Genomic DNA, 27,309 nt, shown 5'->3' with positions numbered 1-27,309 from the left:
ATATTATTACTCATCCTAATTTTAGTCAATGTAGACCTAATATTAAATTAGATAAGAATTTTTTCCAGTAAAAGTGAATTCTGGCCCACTGTGTATTGTACGCAGTAAGCTAAATATGATATTACTTGTTTAAGGCATGTTTTGAACCATAACTTTCACCCACTAAGCAAAAAGGTATGAAACGCGTCTTGCGCTACTTGGGCAGAGCAGTTTAATTAATTTAGATATATTCTTTGATTTAATTGATTTAGATATGACTTGAAAGGAGAAAATTAACAAGTAAAAGGAGGGAGTGGGAATTTTAGTCTAGAACTAATAAACGGGGGAAGGAGGGGGGTTTAATAAAAGGGGGAGTGGGAAATTTTTTATGATACAATATTAGTATTTTTTAAAAAAAGTTTAGTTTATAAGTCCGAACTAATATTTTTTACAAAATACGCTTAAAACTATTTAATTCTAGCGTGATTGCGGTCAAATGCACATTTTCGAACAGTTGTTTTTGCATAACTTCGATACGATTTAATATGCTGAATCGAGATTTACGAGGTCGGCGATATTTAGAGCCTGTTTACATTAAAAAATTTTGTTTTTATGAATGACTAAAAGAATTATTTTCTAATTTTTAAGGTCGATTTTCACTGATATTTTTTTTAGTTTTGAGATATAAAGCTTTTGCTGACAACAATTAAAAATTAATAAAAGGAGGGGGGGGGGGTTCCCATCCACCTCAATTAGCTTGAGATGGGTAGGAATATTTTCCAAAATTTAATAAACGTATTTCCCTCCCCCTTTTAAAGGGACTCGAGAGTAGTATAGTTTATAAAGAAATTCTTTAATGAAATTTTTTAACTTTTTATTTTCAATATTTATTTTTAGTCATTTAAATTTTTAGATTTATTTCTTTTTCACTTATAAATACTTATTAGGTATGCATAATATATATATATATATATATATGTATATATATATATATATATATATATATATATATATATATATATATATATATATATATATATATATATATATATTTATAAATAAAAGATTTATTTACTTTCACCAGCTTCACTTCACTTCTCAAAATAAATATCATAATATAAGTGTTATAAATATAAATAAAAATATTATAAGTGTTAAAGTTTGCTGAAAACGGGCGCCACGGGCGCCCGTGAGTTTTTTTGTAAACATATAATAACAAAAAATATTAAGATATGATTTATATAAACTATAATCTAAAATCAGCGAAAAAAGATTGCTAAGTTGTATTCTGGAAGAACTCAGAGATAGGAAAGAAACTTTCAACGTTATCTTCATCAGATTCAAATTGAAGGCGTTTTTTGGTTCCTCTTTTACAAAATGGTTCGATCATAATTGGTTTTAAAACTGTTTCATCTCAGCATGATGCTTTACTGCATGTAGATTTTAAAATTTTATGGCAACATGAGTGTTTTCGAAGCTTAGTTGCTGCACAAACATTCTTTCCACATGTATATTCTTCCTTACATTTATAGAATGCCTCAATTTGTTGTTGTTGCTTGGATTTCTTTTCTATAATAGCTTGCAACTTTTTGGCAATGTTTTCCTTAATTGATGAAACCGTTTCTAACATTTTTTTTCTTTCCATTTAGCCGTGAACATGGGTAACTCTAACATTTATTTTGTTTACTTTGGGTGTTACTTTGGTTACAGGCAATAAATTAGATACTTCTTCAAGTGATATTAATTTATCAGGTATTGTTTAATATGCTTTTATGGCACTTTTTCCTTTATGTTTCCAATAACTCGCTTTTGGAGCCACGTTGTATTAATTCCTTTTTCTTTGAATATGAGGTAGATTATACCTCCTTTTATGTGGTAGATTATACCTATACCTCCTTTAGAGGAAACAAAAGAATGTATGGTTGTGCATTTCTTGTTTTCTCTTTTCATCTTTTAATAACTTTCCCTCTGCCAACTAAACTATTTGAAGTACCATCAACTCCATAGTTTACAAACTTGGGGGAGGGGGTGAAGGTGGCTGGGGGTAAGAGGGTTCATCATGATTGTAAAATTTAGTGGTATCAATATCTCCATGACATACACCTGTTTCTAATTGATTTGCATCAATGAAGATATTACTTTTCATAAGTTTTTTAGTTAACTCATTAAGATGGTTACACGCCATTTCTTTTGTGCAGTGATGGGCATAATTAATAGATAGAGTTTCCTACCTCTCTTTTAGGATGTTCTTTTAATATTTTGCATCCCAGCTATCCCGTTCCTAAGCTTCATTGTTTGAAATCCTTCTTGAGCATTTGCTAATACCTTAGTATCTGAGGTTTCTACAGGCTTGCTTTCTTACTTCTAAAATATTCAACCATTGTCTTTATCAACTCTGACTCGTTTAAACCTTGGAGGCATTTAAATAAATTATTGAAATTACAATATCTAAAAACTAAACGCTACAAATTTCGCTTTCTTATTGCAATAATCATAAAAAATAAAGATTTTATTCCTTTTAACTTGAATAGTTTATAAGAAAATAGTTTTATTTCTCAATCATGCGTGTTACCTATAGTTTAGTTGAAAATTTTTGAAAAAATGTCTTAATCTACTATAGATCTAATCGGTTCTAGCACATATTAAGTTAATATAATTGTCAAATAATAATATTTCTATCAATTTTCAGAAAAAATATTAGAACTCCGACAAAGAAAGCGCTTATACTTAAGAAAAAATTGCCAATAAAATATCAGAACAGATAGTATTATTTCATTCATCTAATAGTATTAGATCGTATTAGTCCATTTCACCTAAAAAGTGTATTTATTTAAAATCTTATTCAAATTTGATCAAGCGATAGTGATTTTAGAAAGAATTTTTTTTTTTTTAAAAAAAAAAAGAACTTTGTTTGGGTTTCGGTTTTTTTTCGCTAAAAACATTTTTATTTTATGGTATGGCAAAATTTATCATTTTAATTTTTTTCGTCTTTTCATGATTAACAGACCTAATCATTAAATGGAAATATGTTGTAGTCAGCAAAATATTATACAGAACGCTTTAATTAATAAAACTGCCTTAACTACACCGAGTTAGTAAACACACTTTAATTTTTAAACAAAACAAAGAAAACTGACCCCACCCCGCATTTTAAAATACGCTTTTTTGAGTACCCTCCATCTCCCTAAAAGTACCTACACTTTTAACCTATTTATCTAACATTTTATGATATTTTTTAATTTAGAGTCTCCTTTCATATATCAACTCACTGCCCTCTTATCTATTATACGCCATCTGCAGACCCCCTCTTCCCTTCCGAGCGTACGTACTTTATGGACGATCTCTTTTACGGCTTTCATAGCCGTTTAATTAACTTTTTTTCGAAGTTTAACGGATTTCAATTTCGTTTAATTTAAGAAACTTTGCCTAACTGACGGTTTTCAAAGTCGAACAAAAAATATACGATTTTGAAAACTGTAACTCGATTGTTTTATTTTTAATTTGTACATTTAGCATTTCAGTTGGCAAGTTTTGAAGTCTAGTTGACAAATGTCAAATATCAAGGACCTTTTTTTTTTTTTCTCTTTAGGTATAAAAAATTACAATAGATTGTATTGCTTCCAATTTTGGTTAGAAAATCATAAATTTCTGCCTAAAAGCCTGCTGAGTATAGTTTTAAATGTTTGGTTCACTTTTTACTTCTTATTTTCCACTACAAAATGCTAGATTAAGGAACCTCAGAACGTTAAGGAATTGAAGCTTACTTAAAAAAAAAAATTAAAAGATATTTTTATTCAATTTCTTCTCGATGTTATGAAATGAATATTTTACCTACAGTATACAACTGTATAGTTGTTCTATTATCAAACCTCCTTCAAAACAAACTTTAATCAGTTTTCTTTGTTTTGTTTAAAAATTAAAGTGTGTTTACTAACTCGGTGTAGTTAAGGCAGTTTTATTAATTAAAGCGTTCTGTATAATATTTTGCTGACTACAACATATTTCCATTTAATGATTAGGTCTGTTAATCATGAAAAGACGAAAAAAATTAAAATGATAAATTTTGCCATACCATAAAATAAAAATGTTTTTAGCGAAAAAAAACCGAAACCCAAACAAAGTTCTTTTTTTTTTTAAAAAAAAAAAATTCTTTCTAAAATCACTATCGCTTGATCAAATTTGAATAAGATTTTAAACAAATACACTTTTTAGGTGAAATGGACTAATACGATCTAATACGATTAGATGAATGGAATAATACTATCTGTTCTGATATTTTATTGGCAATTTTTTCTTAAGTATAAGCGCTTTCTTTGTCGGAGTTCTAATATTTTTTCTGAAAATTGATAGAAATATTGTTATTTGACAATTATATTAACTTAATATGTGCTAGAACCGATTAGATCTATAGTAGATTAAGACATTTTTTCAAAAATTTTCAACTAAACTATAGGTAACACGCATGATTGAGAAATAAAACTATTTTCTTATAAACTATTCAAGTTAAAAGGAATAAAATCTTTATTTTTTATGATTATTGCAATAAGAAAGCGAAATTTGTAGCGTTTAGTTTTTAGATATTGTAATTTCAATAATTTATTTAAATGCCTCCAAGGTTTAAACGAGTCAGAGTTGATAAAGACAATGGTTGCACTGAGGAAGTCAGAGACTATCGCTAATCTTGAAAGTGGTTCAATTACGTACATTGACCACATTGATCAAAATGATGATGATGACTCAGACTAGGATGATGATGATAATACCGCCACATTAAAAATGAAATCTCCAGTATTGTTGAACTGGAAAGGCGAGACAGTCATCATTTGGGCTCCCAAGGCCAAAAACTAGGACAAAAAAATGAGAATGAAAGACTGGAAGCGGATAACTAAACATCTTTACTAGGGTAGCATGCTAGGTTTATTTTAGATTAGATAATCAATAATATGCAAGTAATTTTTTCACATGTTTACGGAATTGGATTTTTGAAATCTAGAATGATTAAATAAATGCAAAAGTTTCACGTTTATAAATTTCCTGCTAATCCTAGTAAGTTCCTACTAAGTACTTACCAGAATTAAACGAAATACTAAGTAAGTTCCTAGTAATTTTCAGAAATAAAAAATCGTCTTATTAGAAGCGGCTATTTCCTGAGATGACTCCCAATTTTAATTGGTTTAAAACTTATAATTACGTTTAGTCCGAAACAATTTCGTCTCGTATGCCGGATTATATTTTACAATTTTTACATTAGTAACGACAGGACTTCTAGAAGATCATGTGGATCTTGTCGTGAAGCCCTTTACAATATATGGTTAATTTTTGATAAAAATACAATGTCTTAAGTGAAATAATAATAATAATACAACTTTATGCAAAAACATGTAAAAACCAAGATAAAGTTTTAAAAAGCCAACATTAAAAAATAAATAAAATATACAAAATAGAACAACAACGAATAAACAAACAAAACAAAAAAACAATTAAAAGTAAATCAAAATATTTTCAATTAAAAATATAATTCTTTTAAGTTTTTGTTTGAATGAATCAAAAGTCAGTTGGGTAGAAACATCAAAATTTGGTAAGACTATTTTGTTCCAGAGATAAGGACCTCGATAAGAAACAAAAAACTGGTCTTTGCTTTTATGGCAAAAAGGGGCAATAAGATTGTTATTAATTCGAAGATTATATTTGTTTTTAGGTTTCATACAATAAAGATTTTGTAATACGTTTGGCAACAAATTTTCTCTACATTTAAACATGAAACATAAAATGTTAAAGACATTTTGTTGATATACATTTAAAATATTCATTTCTTTAAAAAGTTGTTTCGTATGAAAAAACCGATTTTTAAAATTTATTGCGCGAGCTGCGTGTTTCTGATGAAGGTAAAGAGATTTTAGTTTTGTTCTATGAGTGCTTCCCCATATAATATTCGCGTAGTTTATATGACAATGTATAAATGAATAATATAATTGTGTTAACTGGTGTTTACATAATACATTTCTTGCTTTATAGAGAATTCCAATGCATTTAGCGATGTTATTGGAGGTATTATCAATATGATTTCTCCAAGATAGATTCTCATCAATATATACTCCAAGAAACTTAGTAACTTTTTCTCTTTTTATTATTATATTATCAATTGAAAGGTCTGGCATGATATGAGGCAGTTTCTGTTTTTTTGAAGGTGGATAAAAAAGTGTCCATTTAGTTTTTTCTATATTTAGAGACAATCTATTTTGTTTAAACCAAACAGATACTTTTTTAAATTCATTTGTCATATTAGTAAAAAGCATATAAATATCTTTATGAGACAAAAACAAGTTAGTGTCATCTGCAAAATTTATTGTTGTTAAGTTTGATGATTTATGAAGATCATTTATGTATATTAAAAAAATAAGTGGACCAAGTATGGATCCTTGTGGAACACCACATGTTATATTCATTAATAGATGAGATATAGAATCTTTATTGTAAACAAACTGTTTACGGTTAGTAAGATAACTTTCAAACCATAATAGGGTTTTATCTTTAATACCATATGATATTAGTTTTTTTAACAGAATTTGATGATTGACAGTATCAAATGCCTTAGACAAATCAATAAACACTCCTAGTGTAAAACAAGAGTCTTTAAAAGAGTCAGTTATATTGCGCGTTAGTTGAAGAATGGCATGCTCGGTTGAATTATATATATACATATATATATACATTATATATATACATATATATATTATTATATATTATACATATATATGCTGATTTATGCGTGAATATTCTTTCAACGCAATTACTCAAAATATATCCATAATATATCATATACAATACAAATTCGCTGCCAATACTTGTCTCGCGAAACGGCAAACGAAAAGAACTTGTTTCGGACTCAACGAAATAATAAGTTTTAAACCAATCAAAATCGGGAGTCATCTCAGGAAATAACTCATCCTGAGCGTATACCACAACGCCATTATGTCTTGTTTATACAACTTCCATTTCGCACTTTTGATGCAAATGGAGGGGGAAGGGGTTATTAGATCAAGACCAATATTATTAGTCTAGATCTAATAAACGGTGTATGTATGAAATGTAGCATTTTCTAACAGCTGTTTTATAATAACTTAAGTTATTATAAAACAGCTGTTAGAAAATGCTACATTTAATACATACACCGTCCAATTGAATTCAATTGGATTTAATATGCCGATGATTTCTTAAAAAATGTTCTTTAACAGTGCTTTCTAGCCGACTACGACCCTTCATATGCCAGAGTAATCTATTAAGATTGTTTAATTCGGTGTGTAAACTTTCACCACCTTCTTCACCATACACACCGATTCCTAATCTCCATTTTTCGATAAACTGATATACATGGTTTTCAAGCAAATGCATTTTAGGCGTAATAGAAGCATCTGGCCATGTAAATCTATAAAATTCCATGAGTTTTTTGATTGCTAAATCTAAAAATTGACGAGATTTTCCATTATACAATACGGAAAGAAAAATAATACTCAATAATATCATACTGTAAAAATAACAAGGGGTAGTTTAGGTATTATAATTTACAATTAAGAGAAAAATTTACAAGAGTAAAATCGAAAAAGTTAGTTAAATATTTACCAAGCTCCAGAATATCATTATCTTTGAAATAGTGTGAACTATTCATAATATTATGACACTTAGAATAATATGAAAATAACTTTTTAAATTTCTGGCTCACATCGATAGATAGTAAGTGAACACCGGTATCTATAAATCCAAGGTCTACAACTAGCTTTGGAATCGAATTGCATAAGTCAAGCAATGGTTGATGCTATAAATAAAAAAATATCAAAAAAAGTCAAAACAATTCATAAATCAAGGCATTGATCAATTCATTAATCAAGGCATTATAAACATTGAGCTTTAAATATATTATTTTATGCAATACATTTTTTTAATATATATAATAGAACAGTTTGTTGTATATACACATAGATGCATATATATATATATATATATATATATATATATATATATATATATATATATATATATATATATATATATATATATATATATATATATATATATATATAGTATTAAAACAACTACCTTAAGCATTTTGTGAACATGGTTTCCTACAAAACATTTCCCATGATAGGCTTGCCTTTCAACTTTATTTTCTTTCAATATTTCATCTAGTTTTTGAATACATGGTCCTGACACTTTATCTAGTTTGTTACATTCATGTAAACTTTGTAGTTCTATTGACTAATAATATGTTTTTAATTAAATTAGGTAGACAAAATTTACAGACATTTAATCTTTTAATTATATTTGTATAAATAAACAAAATTATTGATAACTTAAAATAACAAAAACTTCATTCTCTTAAAGCAAGTTTTATCTATAAATTTTGATTAAAGTAAATTTAATGATTCATATTTTTTACTGAAAAACAATACCTTTTCGTTTTTTCTTAATTCATAATAAAGAATTCTTGGTTTATATATTTTCAAAATATCTTCTGCTCTTTCTGGATTACGCAAAACTTGTATTCCAACTGTGTCTTGGAGAAGAGCAATTTTTTCAATACAATCTGTAATAACGCTATTCAAAAGACTTGATTGGACATGCATGGAAATAAACTTGTCAAATTCTGCTTTATCAATAGTTTTACTACTTAATGCAAGTTCTCCAGCAAGTTTTATATCAATTAATTGACACTCGTCTTCTAACATAATAAAAAATTTCAAGAAAATGCCCAGAGATATATGTAATGCAGGCACTGCAACCTGTTAAAGTTAATAAAAACAATTGTAATAATTTTATAGTATAACAGCATTATTTAAATAAAAAGAACTAATTTACTTGATCCAGAGGAATGTTAAACAAAGATTGATCAATAACATTGTTGAATAGCTTTGCATTCTTCAAAACTCCTCCAAAACTCTGAAAAGACTCAAAGTTATCTGTTAAAGAATAAAGTGTTCTATGTGAAACATTATGTTTTCGATTTTCAGGAGTTATTTTGATCTCTTCCTTTGTTATGTCACAAAAAAGGCAGCAGTGTCGACCTTGAAATGAAGAAAAAAAGGAATAAATAATGTGTTGTATGACTGATTAAAAAAATAGTTATTCATTTGCAGAAATAGATTTGTTAGGATAATTATTTATTTCATAGTAGAAAAAAAACTTACCACTAGCTCCTGTGATTCCATATACACTGCACAGAAAATCGTAATCTCCAAACATAAAAACACGACAATGGTGATTTCTAAACAAAAAAGATTTTTTATCCAAGACTTTATGGAGAATAAATATTTTACAGCTTTGATACAGTAATAACATCCTAAAACTAATTACAAAGTACCCACCCAAACATGTGTGAAAACTCAAGAAAAAAAAAGTAATTTGAATTGTTCTGAAATATTATATTTTATTGCTCAGAACAAATATTAACCGTGACTGCTGTGACATATTAACTTACTTCCAAACCATTTTTTGCATCTCATCAACTTGTTGTGTATATCTAGACAGTCCAACTTTCAGATTGACACGATAGTCTTTTGCTTCAAAAGTACTAAACACAAAACTATTTGATTTTGAGTTAGGCTGATTTTGATTAACAACTTGGTAACTCATTTTAAAAGAACCACCTCCATGATCACCACCAATTTTTATATGTATTTCATCCTTTATAATCCCACCATGTTTAAGTAAGTTAAACCTTAAAATATTAACATTTAAATTGGTATATAAGTTTGTATAATACACACACACACACACACACACACACACACACACACACACACACACACACACACACACACACATATATATTTTTCATAAGATTTAGTAGGTTTTCTATATTTTGTGGTCGTTGATATAAGCCCAAGGAGCTAGTTTAATTTCAAAAACAGCATTATTATTTTCATTTTGAAATGTAAATGGTCCATCTAAAACAACTAAATCATTTCCAGCCCATTCTTTTGCAACAACTCTTTGTTTGTTGTTTGAAGCAGTTTTAATATTTTTCGAATTTAACAATATTAATATACAAGCAATAAGTTTTGCAATTATAAACAATTGTAAAAATGAACTACAAGTTTTTAAATAAAAAACGAAATTACAAAAAGTATTTTAAGTTCCATATTTGTATTTACCTAGCCATAGTTTTCGATTCATTCCAAGGAATACCCATATCAGCTTTTAAAGCAACCATTTCTTCTGCATTTAAATCCACTCTTCCAATATTGGCTTTATTTAAAATTTTATTTGCTTCATCATTATCATATGACTTTAACATTACAGCTGTTTGACATACTTTAGAGTCCTGAGAACTACCAGCTGTATGGTTGAATTGTTCCAATAAATATTTTCTTAGAGAGCTATTACTACAGTTTGCGCTATCTTTATAGGCTTTGGGAACAGAAACGAAACAAAGTGACTGTAAATTAAACAAAACATTACTTCAAATAGAAAATAAAATAATATTTTATATTTTTTTTTATAACTTATATTTAATATTAAAAAAACTAAATCAAACTGATTTACTCTTGCTTAAAATATAGATTGCATTAAAATGATATAATAAAGATTAAATACTACTACATTTCTAATAATTACTATTATATCTAGCGTAATAGAAGAGTAAACACTATTTAACTTGCTATAAAGTTAAAACATATTTCTTACCCTAGGCCCACCTGATGAAAATTCTATTGTAGATGTTTTGGATTGATTCAACTTTTTTTTAATGATATGTAAAACAGCATCAGGGTAATTCCATGTCAAATCATCCAGGTCATGTCACCCCATGTTTGGTATTTTGCTAATTTTTTTATATGTTATAGGGTTTATAAAAATTGAGAAAATTTAAAATTTGGAACCTCCAACCCCTTACGGTTCTTGAGATATTCAGGTTTCAATTTTCTTATTTATGCTGACTCAGCATTTTTTGCAAAATGTATTTTTGTCATTAAATAGCAATAATTAATGGACGAAATAAGGTATCATTCTGAAATTTGGTACATAGACAATCTTCCATATGGCGGATACAAATATTAGATTAAAAAAATTTTTAGACCACGTTAAGTACATGTAAATTGAATAATAATGGCATTTATTTTGGGGTATTTTGACGGTCAAATTTGTGATGTCACCTTGATAATTTTTTTTTAGGCATTACTATAACTTACAATATAGGTATCAAACTTCACTATTAATTAAAAATATATTATTGCATTTTTTGACTTTTCTAAATTCAGCCTTTTAAGTAAAGCTTATATAAATGCTGAGTCAGCATAAAATTTATTGCTAACTTAATTATAAAAAAATAAGCTATATCTTAATTTCTGGTTGTAAAAAGTCATTTTCAAAGTCATTTTGAAGGCAATAATAGATGTATATAAATATAAATTCTAAATTTTTCGTACCTGGGGTAGGCCCCCCTGCCCTCCACAAAGAAAACGAAAATTTTCCTAATTTTGTAAAAAGTTTTTTTTAAGTCATTTTGAGGGCAATGATAAATGTATACGTATTTATAAATATTTGGTACCTGAGGGAGGCTTCCCTTCCCCCTCCCCCATTTTTATTTTATTGCTTCTGTTTAGACTTCATTCTGTAAATATTAGTTTACTGTTACTTTGCAGGAATTTTATATTTGCTTAACTAATTAAAGAATGTTATGAATGATACTATATGATTGGTAAATAAAATAAAATTTAATTACCTTTTAATCATATATATATAAGGAAGTCATATAATATGACACATCCTAACAAATAATTTGTAATAAGAGTTTTCTATAAACCAAATAATGTTCATGGTATTTCTAAATAAATTTATTTAGTAAAATATATAAAAATCAGATTTTTCGAATAGATTAAAAACTTTAAATGATGGAAAAGTGTTCTATTGGATTAGAATGTAATGTTGACTGCCACAAGCAAGGTTTAACAAAAATTTTGTGTTGTAAATATTAGTTTCCTATTACTTTGCAGCAATTTTATATTTACTTAACTAATTAATGAATATTATAAATTATACTAAATGATTGGTAAATAAAATAAAATTTAATTACCTTTTAATCATATATATATATAAGGAAGTCATATAATATGACACATCCTAACAAATAATTTGTATAAATAGTTTTCCATAAACTAAATAATGTGAATGGTATTTCTAAAAAAATTTATTTAGTAAAATTTTTCAAAATCAGATTTTTATAGATGAATAGATTAAAAAGTTTAAATTATGGAAAAGTGTTCTATAGGATTAGAATGTAATATTGATTGCCACAAGCAAGGTTTAACAAGAACACAAGGTCTTTTAGATCTATCAGCGTTTTCAAGTGTTGAAAAACAAGAGTTATTATGGAGAGCTGGTTTATTTGATTGTGAAAAATTGTTTACAACAGTTTGCTATTATCATAGAGAATACTTTGGAGCTGCATTTGAAAGAAAATTTCAGAAATGCTGTAATCTATATAAAAAATGGAATATATGGAAATCGAAAGAAAAATGTGAAAGGTAATTTTTATACTATTTTGATGAAACAGTTTATTATTTTGATTAAAATAGTAATTAAATAAATTAAAAAAAAATTAGGTACATTTATAAAGTAACAATTACACTCATTTGTTCTTTACAATGATGGTGAGTTGATATTAGTTTTTAGAAATGATTGTTTCCTTTTTTTCATAGGAAATGTGAAGATATCGCTATCAATGGCAATAACTCTAAAAACACAAGACATTGCTGCTGTACCTGGGTGGAAATTATGCAGTAGTTGTTACAAAAGGGTACATTGTATAAATTAAGAATTAAAATCAATTGATCAATGCTATAGTAGGATTGAGCCTGAACAAGAACAACGTTCATCTTTCAATGAAAGTCTTGGATCTATAGGTGTGTCACCTATTAAGCTTAAATCAATTCCAAAACACCAACGATTACCAGCTGCCAAAAGAAAATTTGATCAAATAACTGGAGCAACAGCAAACAAAATAAAAAAAGTTTATGATATTGATCCTATGATTACATTGACACCATCTTGTACACCATTAAGTTCTTCAATTGATAACCAAATTGACGATCTATACTCACTTTTAAATGAATTGAAAGATAAGATAAAAAATGTGACATCATACTCCGCAAAAAAAGATTTTGTCAGTATAGGGTACAGGCAACACATGCAAAAAAGACTAATATTGATTAATTTAAAGGAACTATATGTAGCATTTAAATTCCAACATTCTAACTTAAACGTCGGATTTTCTAAGTTTTGCAGCCTTCGCCCTAGATGGTGTATAACCACAAACTCGTCTGGCACCCACTGTGTTTGTGTCTGTACCTATCATCAGAATGTTAAGTTGTTAACTGATGCTCTTAAAATTGACAAAGACTATAGAGATTTGATGGAAATGATTGTTTATATAGGGATAATGTAGAGTGCATGTTACATCGATGTCCGTTATGCTCTGGTATTGCTGCTTTAAAAGAATTCTTAACAGCAAAGTTTGACAACAGCGATAAAGAAATAACAATTAACCAATGGCAGCATACAGATAGAACTACGCTGATCAATCAAAAAATTAATATTGAAGATGTTATCGACCTTATATGCAATAAAATAGATAAATTAACATCTCATTCACTTATAGCTAAAAGTCAAGCCAAGTACCTCAAAGACTGTAAAGAGTTATTAAATCAAAATGAGTGTATAGTATTGGGTGACTTTGCAGAGAACTTCCAATTTATTGTTCAGGATGAGGTGCAAAGTTACCATTGGAATAAACCAAAATGTACACTTCACCCTATTATTATTTACTATAAATCAAATGATAAACTACTATTAAAGTCATTTTGCATCCTTTCTGATGACGCTGAGCATGATGTATACTTTGTATATAAAATACAACAGCTCATTACCAATTACATTAAGGCAAACATTCTACAGATTAGTAATATTAAATACTTCACTGATGGATGTGCAGCACAATATAAAAACTTTATTAATCTTTGTCATCACAAAGAAGACTTTGATATTGATGCTGAATGGGTTTTTTTTGCTACTAGCCATGGTAAGTTTGCTTGTGATGGCATTGGCGGTACAGTAAAACGATTAACTGCACAAGCTAGTTTAAAAAGAACAGTGACTGGACAGATTTTGGAGGTAGATAAGATGTTTGAATTTTGTGTAACCAATATAAAAAACATTCAATTTATTTTAGTTTATAAAATAGAAATAAATGAAGTACGATCATCATTGCAACCAAGGTTTACTATGGGAAGAACCTTGCCAGGAACAAGATCCTTTCACCATTTTATACCAATTGATAAATATACAATTTCTTTTAAAAGGATGAGTCAACAAACTGATGTTCAGACATTTAAGCTTGTGCAGATACCAAATGAGCTGGTTGTGCAGCAAGTTATTTATAATCATATGGACTATGTAGCTTGCATGTATGACAGCTTTTGGTGGATTGGAATTATAAACAAAAAAGATGAAGGAGAAGGAGATTATAAAATTCAATTTATGCACCCACATGGTCCCAGTCCAAGTTTTTCTTGGCCTGCATGAGAAGATATGTGTTGGGTCCCATCAAATCATATTTTATGTACCATTGATCCGCCATCTACAACAAATGGTCGTGTATACAAAATTTCAGAAATTGAGTTGGCAAAAATTATTGAACAAAATAATCAAGATTTTTAGAAAAAGTTTCTATTGCGTCATTATTTTTATACTTGTATATAATTTTTTTAAATATAGTTACAATATAATTGTATGTGTAATTAGCACAATTTGGCCTCACAAATAAAAATCTCTTGGTAACTTGTCTTTATATATTTTCATTAAAACATTTTTGGAAAGATTTGGTAATATGCCTAATTGCGACCCCCAACCTAGCTGGCATCCAAAAGCTTGATGGAAAAATTTTAAGAAAGCAATCCTTATTTTATTGGTATAACAAAATTAGCAAAATATATATATATTTTTCGTGGTAGGGCGGGTGAGGGGGAAGCCTACCCCACTAAATATTTATAAATACCTAAAAATTTATCATTGCTCTCAAAATGACTTTAAAAATAACTTTTTACAAAATTAGGAAAATTTTCGTTTTTTTTGGGAGGGCGAGGGGGGCCTACCCCAGGTACAATAAATTTAGAATTTATATTTATATACATCTATTATTGCCTTCAAAATGACTTTGAAAATGACTTTTTACAACCAGAAATTAAGATATAGCTAATTTTTTCATTAATAAGTTAGCAATAAATTTTATGCTGTCTCAGCATTTATATAAGCTTTACTTGAAAGGCTGAATTTAGAAAAGTCAAAAAATGCAATAATATATTTTTAATTAATAGTGAAGTTTGATACCTATATTGTAAGTTATAGTAATGCCTAAAAAAAAATTATCAAGGTGACATCACAAATTTGACTGTCAAAATACCCCAAAATAAATGCCATTATTATTCAATTTACATGTACTTAACGTGGTCTAAAATTTTTTTTAATTTAATATTTGTATCCGCCATATGGAAGATTGTCTATGTACCAAATTTCAGAATGATACCTTATTTCGTCCATTAATTATTGCTATTTAATGACAAAAATACATTTTGCAAAAAATGCTGAGTCAGCATAAATAAGAAAATTGAAACCTGAATATCTCAAGAACCGTAAGGGGTTGGAGGTTCCAAATTTTAAATTTTCTTAATTTTCATAAACCATATAACATATAAAAAAATTAGCAAAATCCCAAACATAGGGTGACATTTTTTGATTTTTTTGGATGATTTGACATGGAATTACCCATCATTGACTTCTCGTGGGATTTCACTTGTGTCAGTGATTTGGTAAAAACTGTTTATACTAACTAATTGGTCATTTTCATTTATGGTGTTATTTGATAATTTTATGCAGTCGTGATTTTCAAAATTTCTGTCTTTTAAAAATACTTTTTTGTCACAAATCTTGCATATAATAGTTAAATGTTTTATAATTTCAGATATATGGACAGAATATGATAGGCTGTCAATTGTGATGTTAGTTTTACATAATGGACAATTTGAATCATTTTCTAATTTATCTTTAACATTTGATAAAATGCACAAGCTACAGAATGAGTGTTGACAGTTCTTTAGCAAGACAGGCTGATTCATAACTTCCCCACAAATCTTACAAATGCATAAAACTATATGTGGATTTAGTTCATGGTTTAGTTCTGTTAAAATTTCTTTATCTTCTTGTATAGGCGATGAATCAAGAAATGATTTTATATAAAATTTTGTCCATTTTTTAACCTTTCCTGGTCGCCCAACATTAAATAGAGGTTTTCGACCAGGAATACCAAAAACACATTTGCATTCGACTGTTGGACATTTTACCCAAATTTTTGGAGCTTTGAAAACTTTGCTGCCTCTATTTTCGATGTTTCTAAGAGAAGTATAACACTTCATGCACATTTTCTCTGGATGAATACACTGAGAATCTTCTGATACATTTATTCTAAAAGCTTTATAAATTCGATCTATTTTACTGTCAGTTTTTAAACTGTCTTTTCCTAAAAGGTTTCCACATATTCTACATACTCTGGATAGTTTTTGTTGGTGATTACTCGCCATATTTTACGGAGTTTTTTTCGTGAAACCGACCCTATTCAAAAACATTATATTTTCTTATAAAAAATGACTGGTAATAGGGACTATTTTTTTTGAAAAGATAAAAAGAAGGAGTATTGTTAACAACTTACCAAAATCTTACAAAAATTTTAGTTCTTCTAAAATACAAATGAATAAAATATGTTAATTTCGCTAAAAACAAAGCTTTGTTGATCCCAGTAAAGCAATTTTACTACTTCAAATTCTAATAATTACAATACTCAATCAAGTTCATTTGTGATCGGTTTTGCTTTATTTTACAAGATCAAGTTTACCAACAACAAAAAAACACAAACAAACGGGCAAATTGGTAAGCACTGTATAATGAAAGCTTAACACAATTAATCAAATTAATGATATTTATATATTTGCAGCTAACGCATGCGCATAATAAAATCCCAAGTTTTAATAAGTATTGAATCACCGTGCTAGGACTATATTGTTATACTCAATAATTTTTTTTTTGTATTGAAGCTAATCCTGGACATAATTTGGTGCTTTAGACATGCTAATATATGGTTTTTTAATACATGTATTAGTTTACACCTTATCCTGTTGTAGCTCTTTTCAAAAACTCGCTGTCCCCATATTTTTTGTCCACTCCGTTATTACATTCTAAAATAGTCACATGTTTGTAGTTTTTACTTATTTACTAATTAAAATAATGAAAAAAGGTCCAGTTCTATAGGATTTATTAACATTTAAAGTTATATCGTGCTGCAAGCATTATTTATATAAAAATGAGAGCCTAATTACCTTATTTTAAAAATGATATTCTTATTCGAAGTCTACTCCGTTATGCTTTTTTATTCCGTAAAATTCCAAATTTTTATATGGCGTGTTTTAGTACTCTTTAAATCTTTTGGACAATATAGCAATAAAAGATTTTAAAGATGTTTTTTAATGAGTAATAATGAGATATTTTTGATTATGTATAATTATGTCTACTCCGTTACTGTCAACTCCGTGATTTCCTCTTAATAACGGAGTTGACAACAACATAACGGAGCTGACATCACGAAGATAAAAAAAATCAAAAGCTTTAAACTAAGCTATTATCTGCATTAAATAAACACGTCAACAATTAGGGACTTACTGCAGCGATAAAATATGATTAAAATATGCGTTCTTTTTCTTTCAAGTTATTGCAAGAGTAATTTGTAAGTAAATTAGTATTAGGATTTCATTTATTGTTTGGTTTTTATTTACATTTGTCTCTAATACGTTTGGCTTTTAAAATAAATGTAAATCTTGAAATATATTTTAATAACAATAAATAAATGATAAATAAACTTTTGGTGTATTTATTATTTATTTGTAATTTAACAAATACAGTTATTATACTATTTTTCCAAAAGAAATACAACTAGACATATAACATGAAAACTTCAAAGAAATCTGAAATTCAGAAAGCGTTTCGGGACAGACAATTAGAAAAAAATGCAGACATATTTCGTGAAAAAGAACGCAATCGTTGGTATATGCGGCGTGAGCAGAAGAAGGTTAAAGTGATATCAGAATTATCAGAAAGAAAAAAACGAATTGTTCGTCGTTGTTGGCGCGTCCAGAAAGCAAAATTTAGAGCTGCAAAAAGAAAGATTGAAACATCGTTATCAGAGTCACCGGAACGCGAGTTGAGTAGGAATAACGCAAACAACGAGGTAGAGCAAAGGTTGCTTACCGAAAAACAGAGGCTTATAGAAAAATACAAACATTAACGGACGAGTTGGAAACGGCTAATTGTTCAGCCCAAAAATACAAAAAAAGTTGGTTAAGGCTTAAAAGTTTCCTGCCTGGTTAGATCATCTACTTCTTCTGTAGAAAATGGTTTTCCGCAAACCGTCGGACAAAAAATTTTCTGTAGAAAATTTTTTGTCCGCAAACCGTCGGCTAAAGATAGAGATACATGTCTATGCCAAAAACACGAGAACATACAATTACTTTTTGATAAACTTATTAACCTGCGTGTTTTGAAAGAAAAAAATATTGAAGAAGTAGTGAAACAAGTTTGTTGTAGTACTGATAGAAGAGAATGCATGTTCAGAGAATGTAACATTTGTTTTAAGTCTCGTGTTCAATTCCAAGCAAAAGGATTGCTAAAAGATGAAAGTATTATAGTTTGGTTCCAGTGGGAAAAAGAAAAACAGGGATACGAAAAGATGGGAGAAAAGAAAACAACAAATGTTATCAGGAAAAGTGTGAAGCGTGGAACACTTAAAGATCTTAAATTAAAATTCTGTGAATCAATTCGAAACGAGCTATGCAAGCATGTTTTTATAATAAGACACCAGTTCAGAATGTACAAACAATTAAATGAAACAGTAAATGTGAACGAAGCTGTTATACATATAGATTTTTCTGAGAACTATGCGTGCAAGAATCTTGCTGCAATTCAATCTTCACATTTTGGAGCAAGTAACAAACAAGCTACATTGCATACAGGAGTAATTTATAAAATGAATGGACATCAGTAATTTACAACTATATCCAACTATTTGAGGCACAATCCTCCTTCTATATGGGCACATCTGGAACCCGTGCTAATTGAACTCAAAATAGATAACCCACAAATTACAGATCCTTATTTTTTTTCTGATGGACCAACCACACAATATAGGAATAAGCAAAACTTCTTCTTATTGTCTACGTTGGTATACGAATTAAAATTTAATCTAGTTGGAATTTTTTTGAAAGTGGGCATGGCAAAGGAGCACCAGATGCGAAAGGAAGATCTGTGAAACGTCAGGCAGATCAATTGCTTAATGCAATTGATCTGCCTGACGTTTGCAATGGATGTCAATGATTACCAATTTCAACTAATAAGCAACAATATCATTGATCTGGTTAATTTCAAAAATTTGAATATCTTGTTGATTTAAGCAAATGGTGTTCTGAGTGACCACGACTTTCTTCACATTAATGATCCAGTAACGGAGCGGAAAGTATTTGTACATTCCAAATCCGAAAAAGATTTTTTGGTCGAGTTAGCTTCTTTCTTTAAAGACGCTTTACCTTTTTTAAAAAGAGAATTTACTGAATTTATTTGTAAAATCTGGAAATATTATGAAGACATATACCAAATGAATTTATACTAAGATTTTCCGTCTAATTTAAAATGTAACTTACTGTTTTGCTTTTAGTTAATTAGCAAACGCCAGTAACGGAACAGACATTGTCATAAATTAAATTTTGCATGTTATTTAATTTGGCGAATATACTTAACAAGTAGTTATAGTACCCAGTATATTTCATTACAAAATTAATAATTCACAGATGTAGTTACATTTGTTACGGTAAGGGAGTGGGAAAAATTATTGGGCCTCATTTTATGGGCCACTTGATGATATCCAAAACCATTTAAAAAGAAGATTCGTTAAAAAGCATGTCTATTTTGTACATTCCTAATGATGAAATTTAACATACTTGTTAAAATTTTATAAATAGTCCAAAATTTATTTTCACGCAACAAAACCGTCTTATATATGACTCATGAATTTGTTGTGAGTTAAGCGTGAAAAATTTAATCCAGTCATTAAGTAGGTCAACCAAGTAAGAAAACATTATATTCCTACATCAAAATCTGTTTACTCATATTACTAAACCACTTTGCAAACAAGATTTTCAAATTGTCATGCGTTGCCTGGGCGCATTTCAACTCACCTGTTACAATTGCACTTATACCCACATTAGTTCTTTTTCCAGTTAAACTTATTTGACACATGGACGTATATACTTTCATTACTCAAGTCAAATTTATAAAACATCGACATTACTCGGAAAAAATCTCAGGGTTATCTCCGTAAACTTTTAGTGTAAAACGAAATAAATCCCTACAATAAAAAAAAAAACAAAAAACAAACGATTTTTCATAGTTACGACTTTAAATTGTTTACAGATTAAATAAAAGGCGATAAATCATATTGCATATAATCACTGCGAAAAATAAGCATTATGGGATTTTGGAACAAAAAAGCCTAACACGTATCAGACTAACACGAACAAAAAGGAGTCAGCATATTGTAAGACCTTGGACTTAACAAATAAAGAATGCATTAGTGTATTAAACAATGTATTTAATTCTATGTATTTAATTCAATGTATTTAAACAGCATTTAATTCTTCACAGGAGCTCCGCCGGCAATATTAGGTCGTTGTTGCCCAGGTGTACGTTTATTTTCCGGCTAAAATTTATATTATATATTAATGTCAATAAAGCTAAATTAATAAAATAAAAAAACAATTAAAATGACAAAACGTACTCTTAAACCAAATCTAGGAGGCGGAGTTCTTATTTTGCGATCTTCTTTGGAACGATTACGTACAACCTTTGAATGTATGGCGCAACTAATGCAATAGCTTAGTTTGGCATAGAGTTTAGGCAATGCATAACCTTATAAAAGCATTCACACAAAATTAATTAAAAATACAGCAATACATAATAACATACTAAACAAATTACATAAATTTTAACATCAAATTACAAAAAACTCATCGTTAAATTACACGAATTTCCTTTTATTTTAAGAAAGCCAAATAACTATAAGAATTACTGAAGATTAAGAAATCAGTTTATTACCAACGGAAAAACACAATCCAAACCATATATCAATAATGTTAAAATGACATGTATTCTGTTGATTTAGTTCTGGTTCTCAATTAAGTACTGTGACCAGGGTGGAGATCAGAAGTTTATTTAGCATCAAGTTGAATAAAAAAGCATATCTTTTCTATTTAAAAAGCTTAATGCAATGTTAAATTAATATTTCTTTAATTCCATTTATGAAGTCCATGAGACCAGGTTTGGGGTGTTGGTAATAATTGAATTATGTTTATAGTGGTTTTAAATAAGGTTGAAATTTACAAAAAGGAAATCTAAAATAAGAATAAAAGAATACTAAAATAAAAAATGCATTTCTTATCACACAGAAAGTTTTGAAATGTATTTTGCAAGTCAGAAAACATTTAAATTATGCAGCCTCTATGGAAGAATAAAAGAAAAAAACACACAAAAAAAAGCCTCATAAGCCTGGAAAACAATTGGTAATATTGAGATTTTAAATTATGGAGAAAGACAGACCAATAGCTGTAACAAAATTATCTATTTATTGCAACTAAACAACTATAAAACAATTTTAACAAATGTGATTATTTTTATTCACATCTAAACCAAATGGAATTTAATTTATAAGGTATTTTGAAACTAATAATTGTATTCTGTTGATTTAGTTCTGGTACTCAATTAAATTATGCAACCAGGGTGGAGATCAGAAGTTTATTTAGCATTTAACTCTAGTAAAAAGATAACTTCTTTTTAATTAAAAAAATAAATGCATAACAAACACAAGCATCAATAACCGTGTGTTGTTTAGTACACAACTTAAACAAAACAAATAATTTCAAATTAGCCAAATGTCATAACTTTATTTTAAATTGATTTAAAGTAGAGTACTAATAAGCTTATAGGAAAATATTCTAGAAAATAACAGGTGTATCCATGTAATCTTTTAAAAAACAGTTATCTAACAACTTAATTCTTGAGTCTTACAAAGAAAAATACAATGCTTATTATGATCAGTGATATTTAGATTATTTAAAAAAGAAAAAAATATTTTACAAAAAAAAAAGAAAAAAAGGAATTTAAAAACTCTTAAAAACTTTGATTTAAGGTGATGTTTTTTGCAATACTTTTGAAATTTTCTTATTTTATGTATGGCTAATCACTAAAAAATTATATTAAAAGTATTTTGCAAAATACACATACACATTTGTATTACCAGAAAACACTTTGGAAATTTGAAAAAATTAGAAGTTGGAAGACACATACAAGATTCTGGTTAAACCAAGTGTACTGAAGTGAGTCTTAAGACAAATGTGTCGATAGGGAAAAAAATTTGTTGTGAACAAGCCTTAATTTTTTTTGCTTAATTGGTATAATATCTATTAAGCATTTAACATACATCAAGTCTCTAACAGACAACATTTTTTACTGAGATTATCCTGATCATACTTGAAAAATCTGGAAATATTTCAAAGACATATACCAAAAGATCCAAGAATAAAAATGCTTTATGAGTATTTAAGAAATTTGGTAATTTTAATTAGCAAAAACTTATATAAAATTTAAATACATACATTTTGTAAATAAAAAGGTTATTTTTGCGCAGCATTTTTTTGAGAAATTGCACCAGCTATATGTAAACAATGTTTTTAGTGATTTTCCTAAAATTTTTATTTACATAAAGCGGAGCAATTTGTCTTGACAGTGATCCCTTTCATAATAAATATATGCATACAAATAAGAATTAATTATTTGTATAATTTATAAACAACAGCATAGAGTAAATGATTTTGAAGTGAGAATAAAATTAACTTAAATTAAATAAAACCAAAAAAGTTTGAGGACCCTAAATTGCAAACAATATTCGATGAAGATGATAATTAGAATCAAAAGCAAATGACAGCAGTGTTAAATGTTGCAACATTAATTTCTAATAAAAACCGGATTCATTTTTACAAGTCTAAACAAAAAAAAAAAAAAAATCATGGGTTAATTTGGTACAACCATCAATATCAACAACAGACAACAAACGATCAATTTCAACCACATATTGATTAAAGAGAGAAAGAATGGACCAGAAGACATGACAACCTACACACCAAGTAAAATTGGTTTTGGATACAATGAAAGCACTTGGCTGGGAGCTGCAACCCAACTCACCATACACGCCAAACTTGGCCCCTTTAAAAACAATCACATTATGCCAGTACACCTAAAATACAGAATAAATAAGGATTATTTCTGATTGAGATGCCTATAGAGGATTACCAATTAAACAAAATAAAACATTGTTTTCTGTTGATTTAGTTCTGGTTCTCAATCTAATACTGTAGAGACCAGGGTGGAGATCAGAAATTTATTTAGCATTAAGCTTGATTAAAAAGAGTGTTTCTTTCAATTATAAAAGCTAAATGCACTAATTTAATTAAATAAGCGATCACAATAGTTTATTGATTCAAACAATTCAGCTATTAATAAATCAATTTTCATAATAGTTTAAAATTTTTTTTTTTATGATATGATTGAAAAAAATTAGGAATTAAAGAATATATCTACTATCAATAATTATAACACATTAGGTTCCAAATCATGGAAACTAGTCATAGTTACTCACCTAAGTGAAAAAGAATTTAATCTTTAAAGCTACAACTTATATTAAAATATCAAAAAGAAATTGCTGCACTAAAGTATCAATTTAATGTATTCTTAAAATACATTGCCCTTTCAATTTTTAAAATGAATTATAGATTTTTTAATAGGTATCTTAAAAAAAATAAGCACCTGTTGAGAGGGTAGTACAGGGTTAAAGTTCAGTTGTAAGTGAACAACAATTAGTAATAAATTGAAGAAAAAATTTGCTATATATTCCTGCTTTGCATCCCTACACCCCTCAATCATTGAGCTTATTTTTATCTTAATAACTCATAAAAGTAAGTGCATAGAAAGAAACATAACTAAAGAATCATTATATTAAATAATAATTCCTGTAGTACGAAAGTAGAACTGAAATAAACAAGTGCCAGTGCTAAAACAGAGTGAGAAAAAATTAATATTGACTTTGAAAAAACCTACCATCATAAACACTGGCTTCAGACAAATCTCTGACAGCAGCAGCTTCAACAATATTTCTTATAACAAACTTTTTAATGGCTTTATCTTTAGGCACACATCGAGCACAGTTTGTACATCTAACTGCTCTGACATGACCACGACCACTTTTGTTACGACCACCATTCCTTCGCTTGACAGTCTAAACAATTAAAAATTCATATTTTAAAATTTATATCTTAGAACATTTAAAACTAGTAAGCAAATCTAATAAATTATATGAAACAAATTGAACTGTAAAACTTAGTTAATAGAAAAATACAGTGTACATGCTTCATTTAATTTATCTCTAACTGTCCTCTACCTGATATTGGATAATAAGGTAAAGAAAGATGTAGAGAATATATATGTTTAATTGCTACATTTTTATATCAATGATATACAAGATTCATCAGTAATCTACGAATATTAAAATACCTTTAGGATAACGCACACATAAGTCAAAAATCATGTCATTAAATCAAGTATAAAAAAAAATAAATCATGTAGAACAGTTATTTATTCAATAAATATGTATTTATATATATCAAATTTTTAACACAAACAAAAAAAAAAATTTAAAACAATATTAATGCTTTTCAGGTTTAAAAAATCGACATTACAATTCAGTTCAAAGTGAAGATAAAACAGTCATCATAAAAGCATTATATAAAAGAAAATACTAATAAAACAAAATAAAAAATACCAATACAAATTTAAATGTCAAAACCAGAAAAAATATACGGAACGCTGTTAATATTTATAGGAAATATATTGTGTTAAACATAATCATGGTAGATTTAAAATTTTACCATGTCTGCGACGCAATTCGATCTAGAAAGAAAGCTCAGGCAAAGAACAAGTGTTAGAGCATGGGTCGTTAAACGACCGCTGACCATTTAAAAGACACAGTTTTAAAGAACATATCAAAATAGAGGGGGGGGGGGCTAATATTGAAGTCGTAATTCTTGCATTTAACTTCAAAAATGCACAATAAATCCTAAATTGGCTGTTGTTTTATTGTAAAAAAAATATTTTTCTTAAAGTTTTTACATGAAATTCGCTCATAAATTTTAATTTAATTTAGGATTACATTTTTTTTTTTTAATTAAATTTGTTTTAAATTTTGGGCTCCAAAGTTTTTTTTTGGAGTTTGGTTTAGTGCATGGAAGGTTACTTTATATTTTGGTTTAATTTCATGAGTTTGTTCTTTCTTACGTGTTTCAGAAAATGACGGTAAAATCAAAATACTATTAATAGAAATGTAACCATTTTGCCTGGGTGGAAATCAATATATGAATTAAATTTAAAATTTGTCGTAATTGTAGCTTCTATTTTCAAAGAAAGATTAAGTTTTTCAGTTCTATTGTTTTTTATTTGGTTATTATTCAAATGGTTTTTTTTTTACTTCTAAAATGGTTAAAAACTGCTTAAAATGCTGAGCTTTTAAATTTAAAATTTAAGGAGTTGTTTAAGACAATAACTTTAAAATTTTGTTTTAAAAAAGTTTTAGGCCGTTAGTGTGCGCACGAGTGAAACCAGTGCTTCCTACAAAATATCAATGGCCTTAAATAAGTTAACCAAACTTGGACTTGGTTTAGCCATTACTGGTGGCATAGTTAACAATGCTTTATATAATGGTGTGTTGTATTTAATACTAGTATTTCTATCCAATTTAATGCCTTAAAATTAACGATTAACCAACAAACTTAAATTTCAGTTTCTTCATATATTTATATGTATTTATAAAATTTATAGATACATATGAATATATAATTTAGACATTTATAATAATTGTCTAAAGCTAAACTAATTTAAAAAAGAAATTAGTTTGACGGTTTTTAACGTAATAACTTATCAACATTCAAAAAAGTAATTAAGTTATTACTTTTTGTATAACTAAAATAATTAGGAGTAACGTTTCAAAATATTAAATTTGCTTTAAAATAATTACGAACCATTTTTTTAAATATTAATTTTGCTCAAAAATAGTTATGAAACATGTCTTTAAATGTGTAGTTGGAAATTTAGCGTTTCGTTTAATATTATTAACATTTTAGTAATATTTCTCTGTCATGGAACTTAAAATCATTTGTGTGCAATTCAAGTATTTGAATATTGGTTAAATCAGAGTCTTAAAAAAACTTGAAAGTCATTTTTGTTAAATATTTATATTTATTTTAGAATGTAATTATTAATACTATTTTATTAGAGATATTTCTTTGATTTTATATATTAGAAAATATTTACTTACATAAAAGCTATTGTATCCATTAATATTGTTTTAGCATGTTAAAAACTTGTTTTCAGGGTTAAAAGATACTAAACTTTTTTTTTATGTTTAATGTCCATGGTTTCACACTTATCCTATACTTGTTCTTATTTAATGACTAAAGTTGATATTAAATGATGATATAAATAATATTTATTGCATATTATAAACGTGTGTGTGTGTGTGTGTTTGTGTGAGTGTGTGTGCACATAAATAAATGCAGTATTAGATTGTACTGAAATAGGGAGCTGAGGGGGCATCGGTACATACAATGATTGGTTGAGAGAAAAGATGCAAAGGAGTTGCAGCTACATTGTCTGAGGATATGGGTTATAGCAGCAATAAATTTTTTTCAATATTCTTTGTTTTTTATTGTCGTAAAAATTTAAAGTGTATATTTTGAGAATTAAAGTGCACAAAATATATATGAAAATTGCAACACACAATATAAATAAGTATAAATATATATATATCAGGGGCTATTCCAGACCGTTTTCGCGAGTGTCAACTGTATTTGGGCGTCAATTTGGGTGCTGCCCAAATAAAAATTTGAGGACCTTTTTATTTTATTTTTTACGTTTTTTTCCCCAAAAAAAGCGCTGATTTTCTGCTCTTGCTTGGTGTAGTTTGATTTTCCTATAAATATATTTATTTTTATAGTAATCACTTATATATTCATTATTGATTTAACTGCATTTTTTAGTTGATGGTGGTCATAGAGCTGTCTTGTTTGATCGATTTAGGGGTGTACT

The 27,309-nt window shown here is 27.9% G+C and overlaps 4 protein-coding genes across 4 annotated transcripts in view; 1 reads left to right on the top strand and 3 right to left on the bottom strand.

Annotated features, from left to right (window-relative positions):
* Positions 1 to 7,101: 7,101 nt before the first annotated feature.
* On the bottom strand, positions 7,102 to 10,408 carry LOC136081893 (uncharacterized). The gene is made up of 8 exons (XM_065800264.1): positions 10,128 to 10,408; positions 9,452 to 9,691; positions 9,162 to 9,238; positions 8,833 to 9,038; positions 8,427 to 8,756; positions 8,074 to 8,232; positions 7,600 to 7,792; positions 7,102 to 7,439 (listed from the first exon to the last, which is right to left on the bottom strand). The coding sequence occupies exons 1-8, from the start codon at positions 10,268 to 10,270 to the stop codon at positions 7,165 to 7,167; spliced, it is 1,623 nt and encodes a 540-aa protein (XP_065656336.1). The 5' UTR covers positions 10,271 to 10,408; the 3' UTR covers positions 7,102 to 7,164.
* A 4,433-nt stretch (positions 10,409 to 14,841) lies between these two features.
* Positions 14,842 to 17,006, bottom strand: LOC136081894 (V(D)J recombination-activating protein 1-like). The gene is made up of 2 exons (XM_065800265.1): positions 16,733 to 17,006; positions 14,842 to 16,635 (listed from the first exon to the last, which is right to left on the bottom strand). The coding sequence occupies exon 2, from the start codon at positions 16,602 to 16,604 to the stop codon at positions 15,789 to 15,791; it is 816 nt and encodes a 271-aa protein (XP_065656337.1). The 5' UTR covers positions 16,605 to 16,635; positions 16,733 to 17,006; the 3' UTR covers positions 14,842 to 15,788.
* Positions 17,007 to 20,696: 3,690 nt separating this feature from the next.
* On the bottom strand, positions 20,697 to 25,202 carry LOC100206469 (small ribosomal subunit protein eS26). Its single transcript, XM_065800263.1, has 4 exons — positions 25,098 to 25,202; positions 24,271 to 24,448; positions 20,900 to 21,030; positions 20,697 to 20,821 (listed from the first exon to the last, which is right to left on the bottom strand). Exons 1-4 carry the CDS (start codon positions 25,182 to 25,184, stop codon positions 20,753 to 20,755), a joined length of 465 nt encoding a protein of 154 aa, XP_065656335.1. The 5' UTR covers positions 25,185 to 25,202; the 3' UTR covers positions 20,697 to 20,752.
* Positions 25,203 to 25,766: 564 nt separating this feature from the next.
* Positions 25,767 to 27,309, top strand: part of LOC100202865 (prohibitin 1) — a 30,504-nt gene continuing 28,961 nt past the window's right edge. The window contains exons 1-2 of the mRNA XM_065800261.1: positions 25,767 to 25,925; positions 27,261 to 27,309. The exon at positions 27,261 to 27,309 is cut by the window's right edge and continues 113 nt beyond it. Coding sequence (XP_065656333.1) covers positions 25,847 to 25,925; positions 27,261 to 27,309 — 128 coding nt within the window. The 5' untranslated portion in view covers positions 25,767 to 25,846. The remainder of the gene's footprint in view (positions 25,926 to 27,260) is intronic.

The sequence above is a fragment of the Hydra vulgaris genome, chromosome 06, assembly GCF_038396675.1.
Source record: "Hydra vulgaris chromosome 06, alternate assembly HydraT2T_AEP".
Lineage (NCBI taxonomy): Eukaryota > Metazoa > Cnidaria > Hydrozoa > Anthoathecata > Hydridae > Hydra > Hydra vulgaris.
Note: the sequence above shows the minus strand (reverse complement) of the source record. Positions and strands in the feature narration are given on the sequence as shown.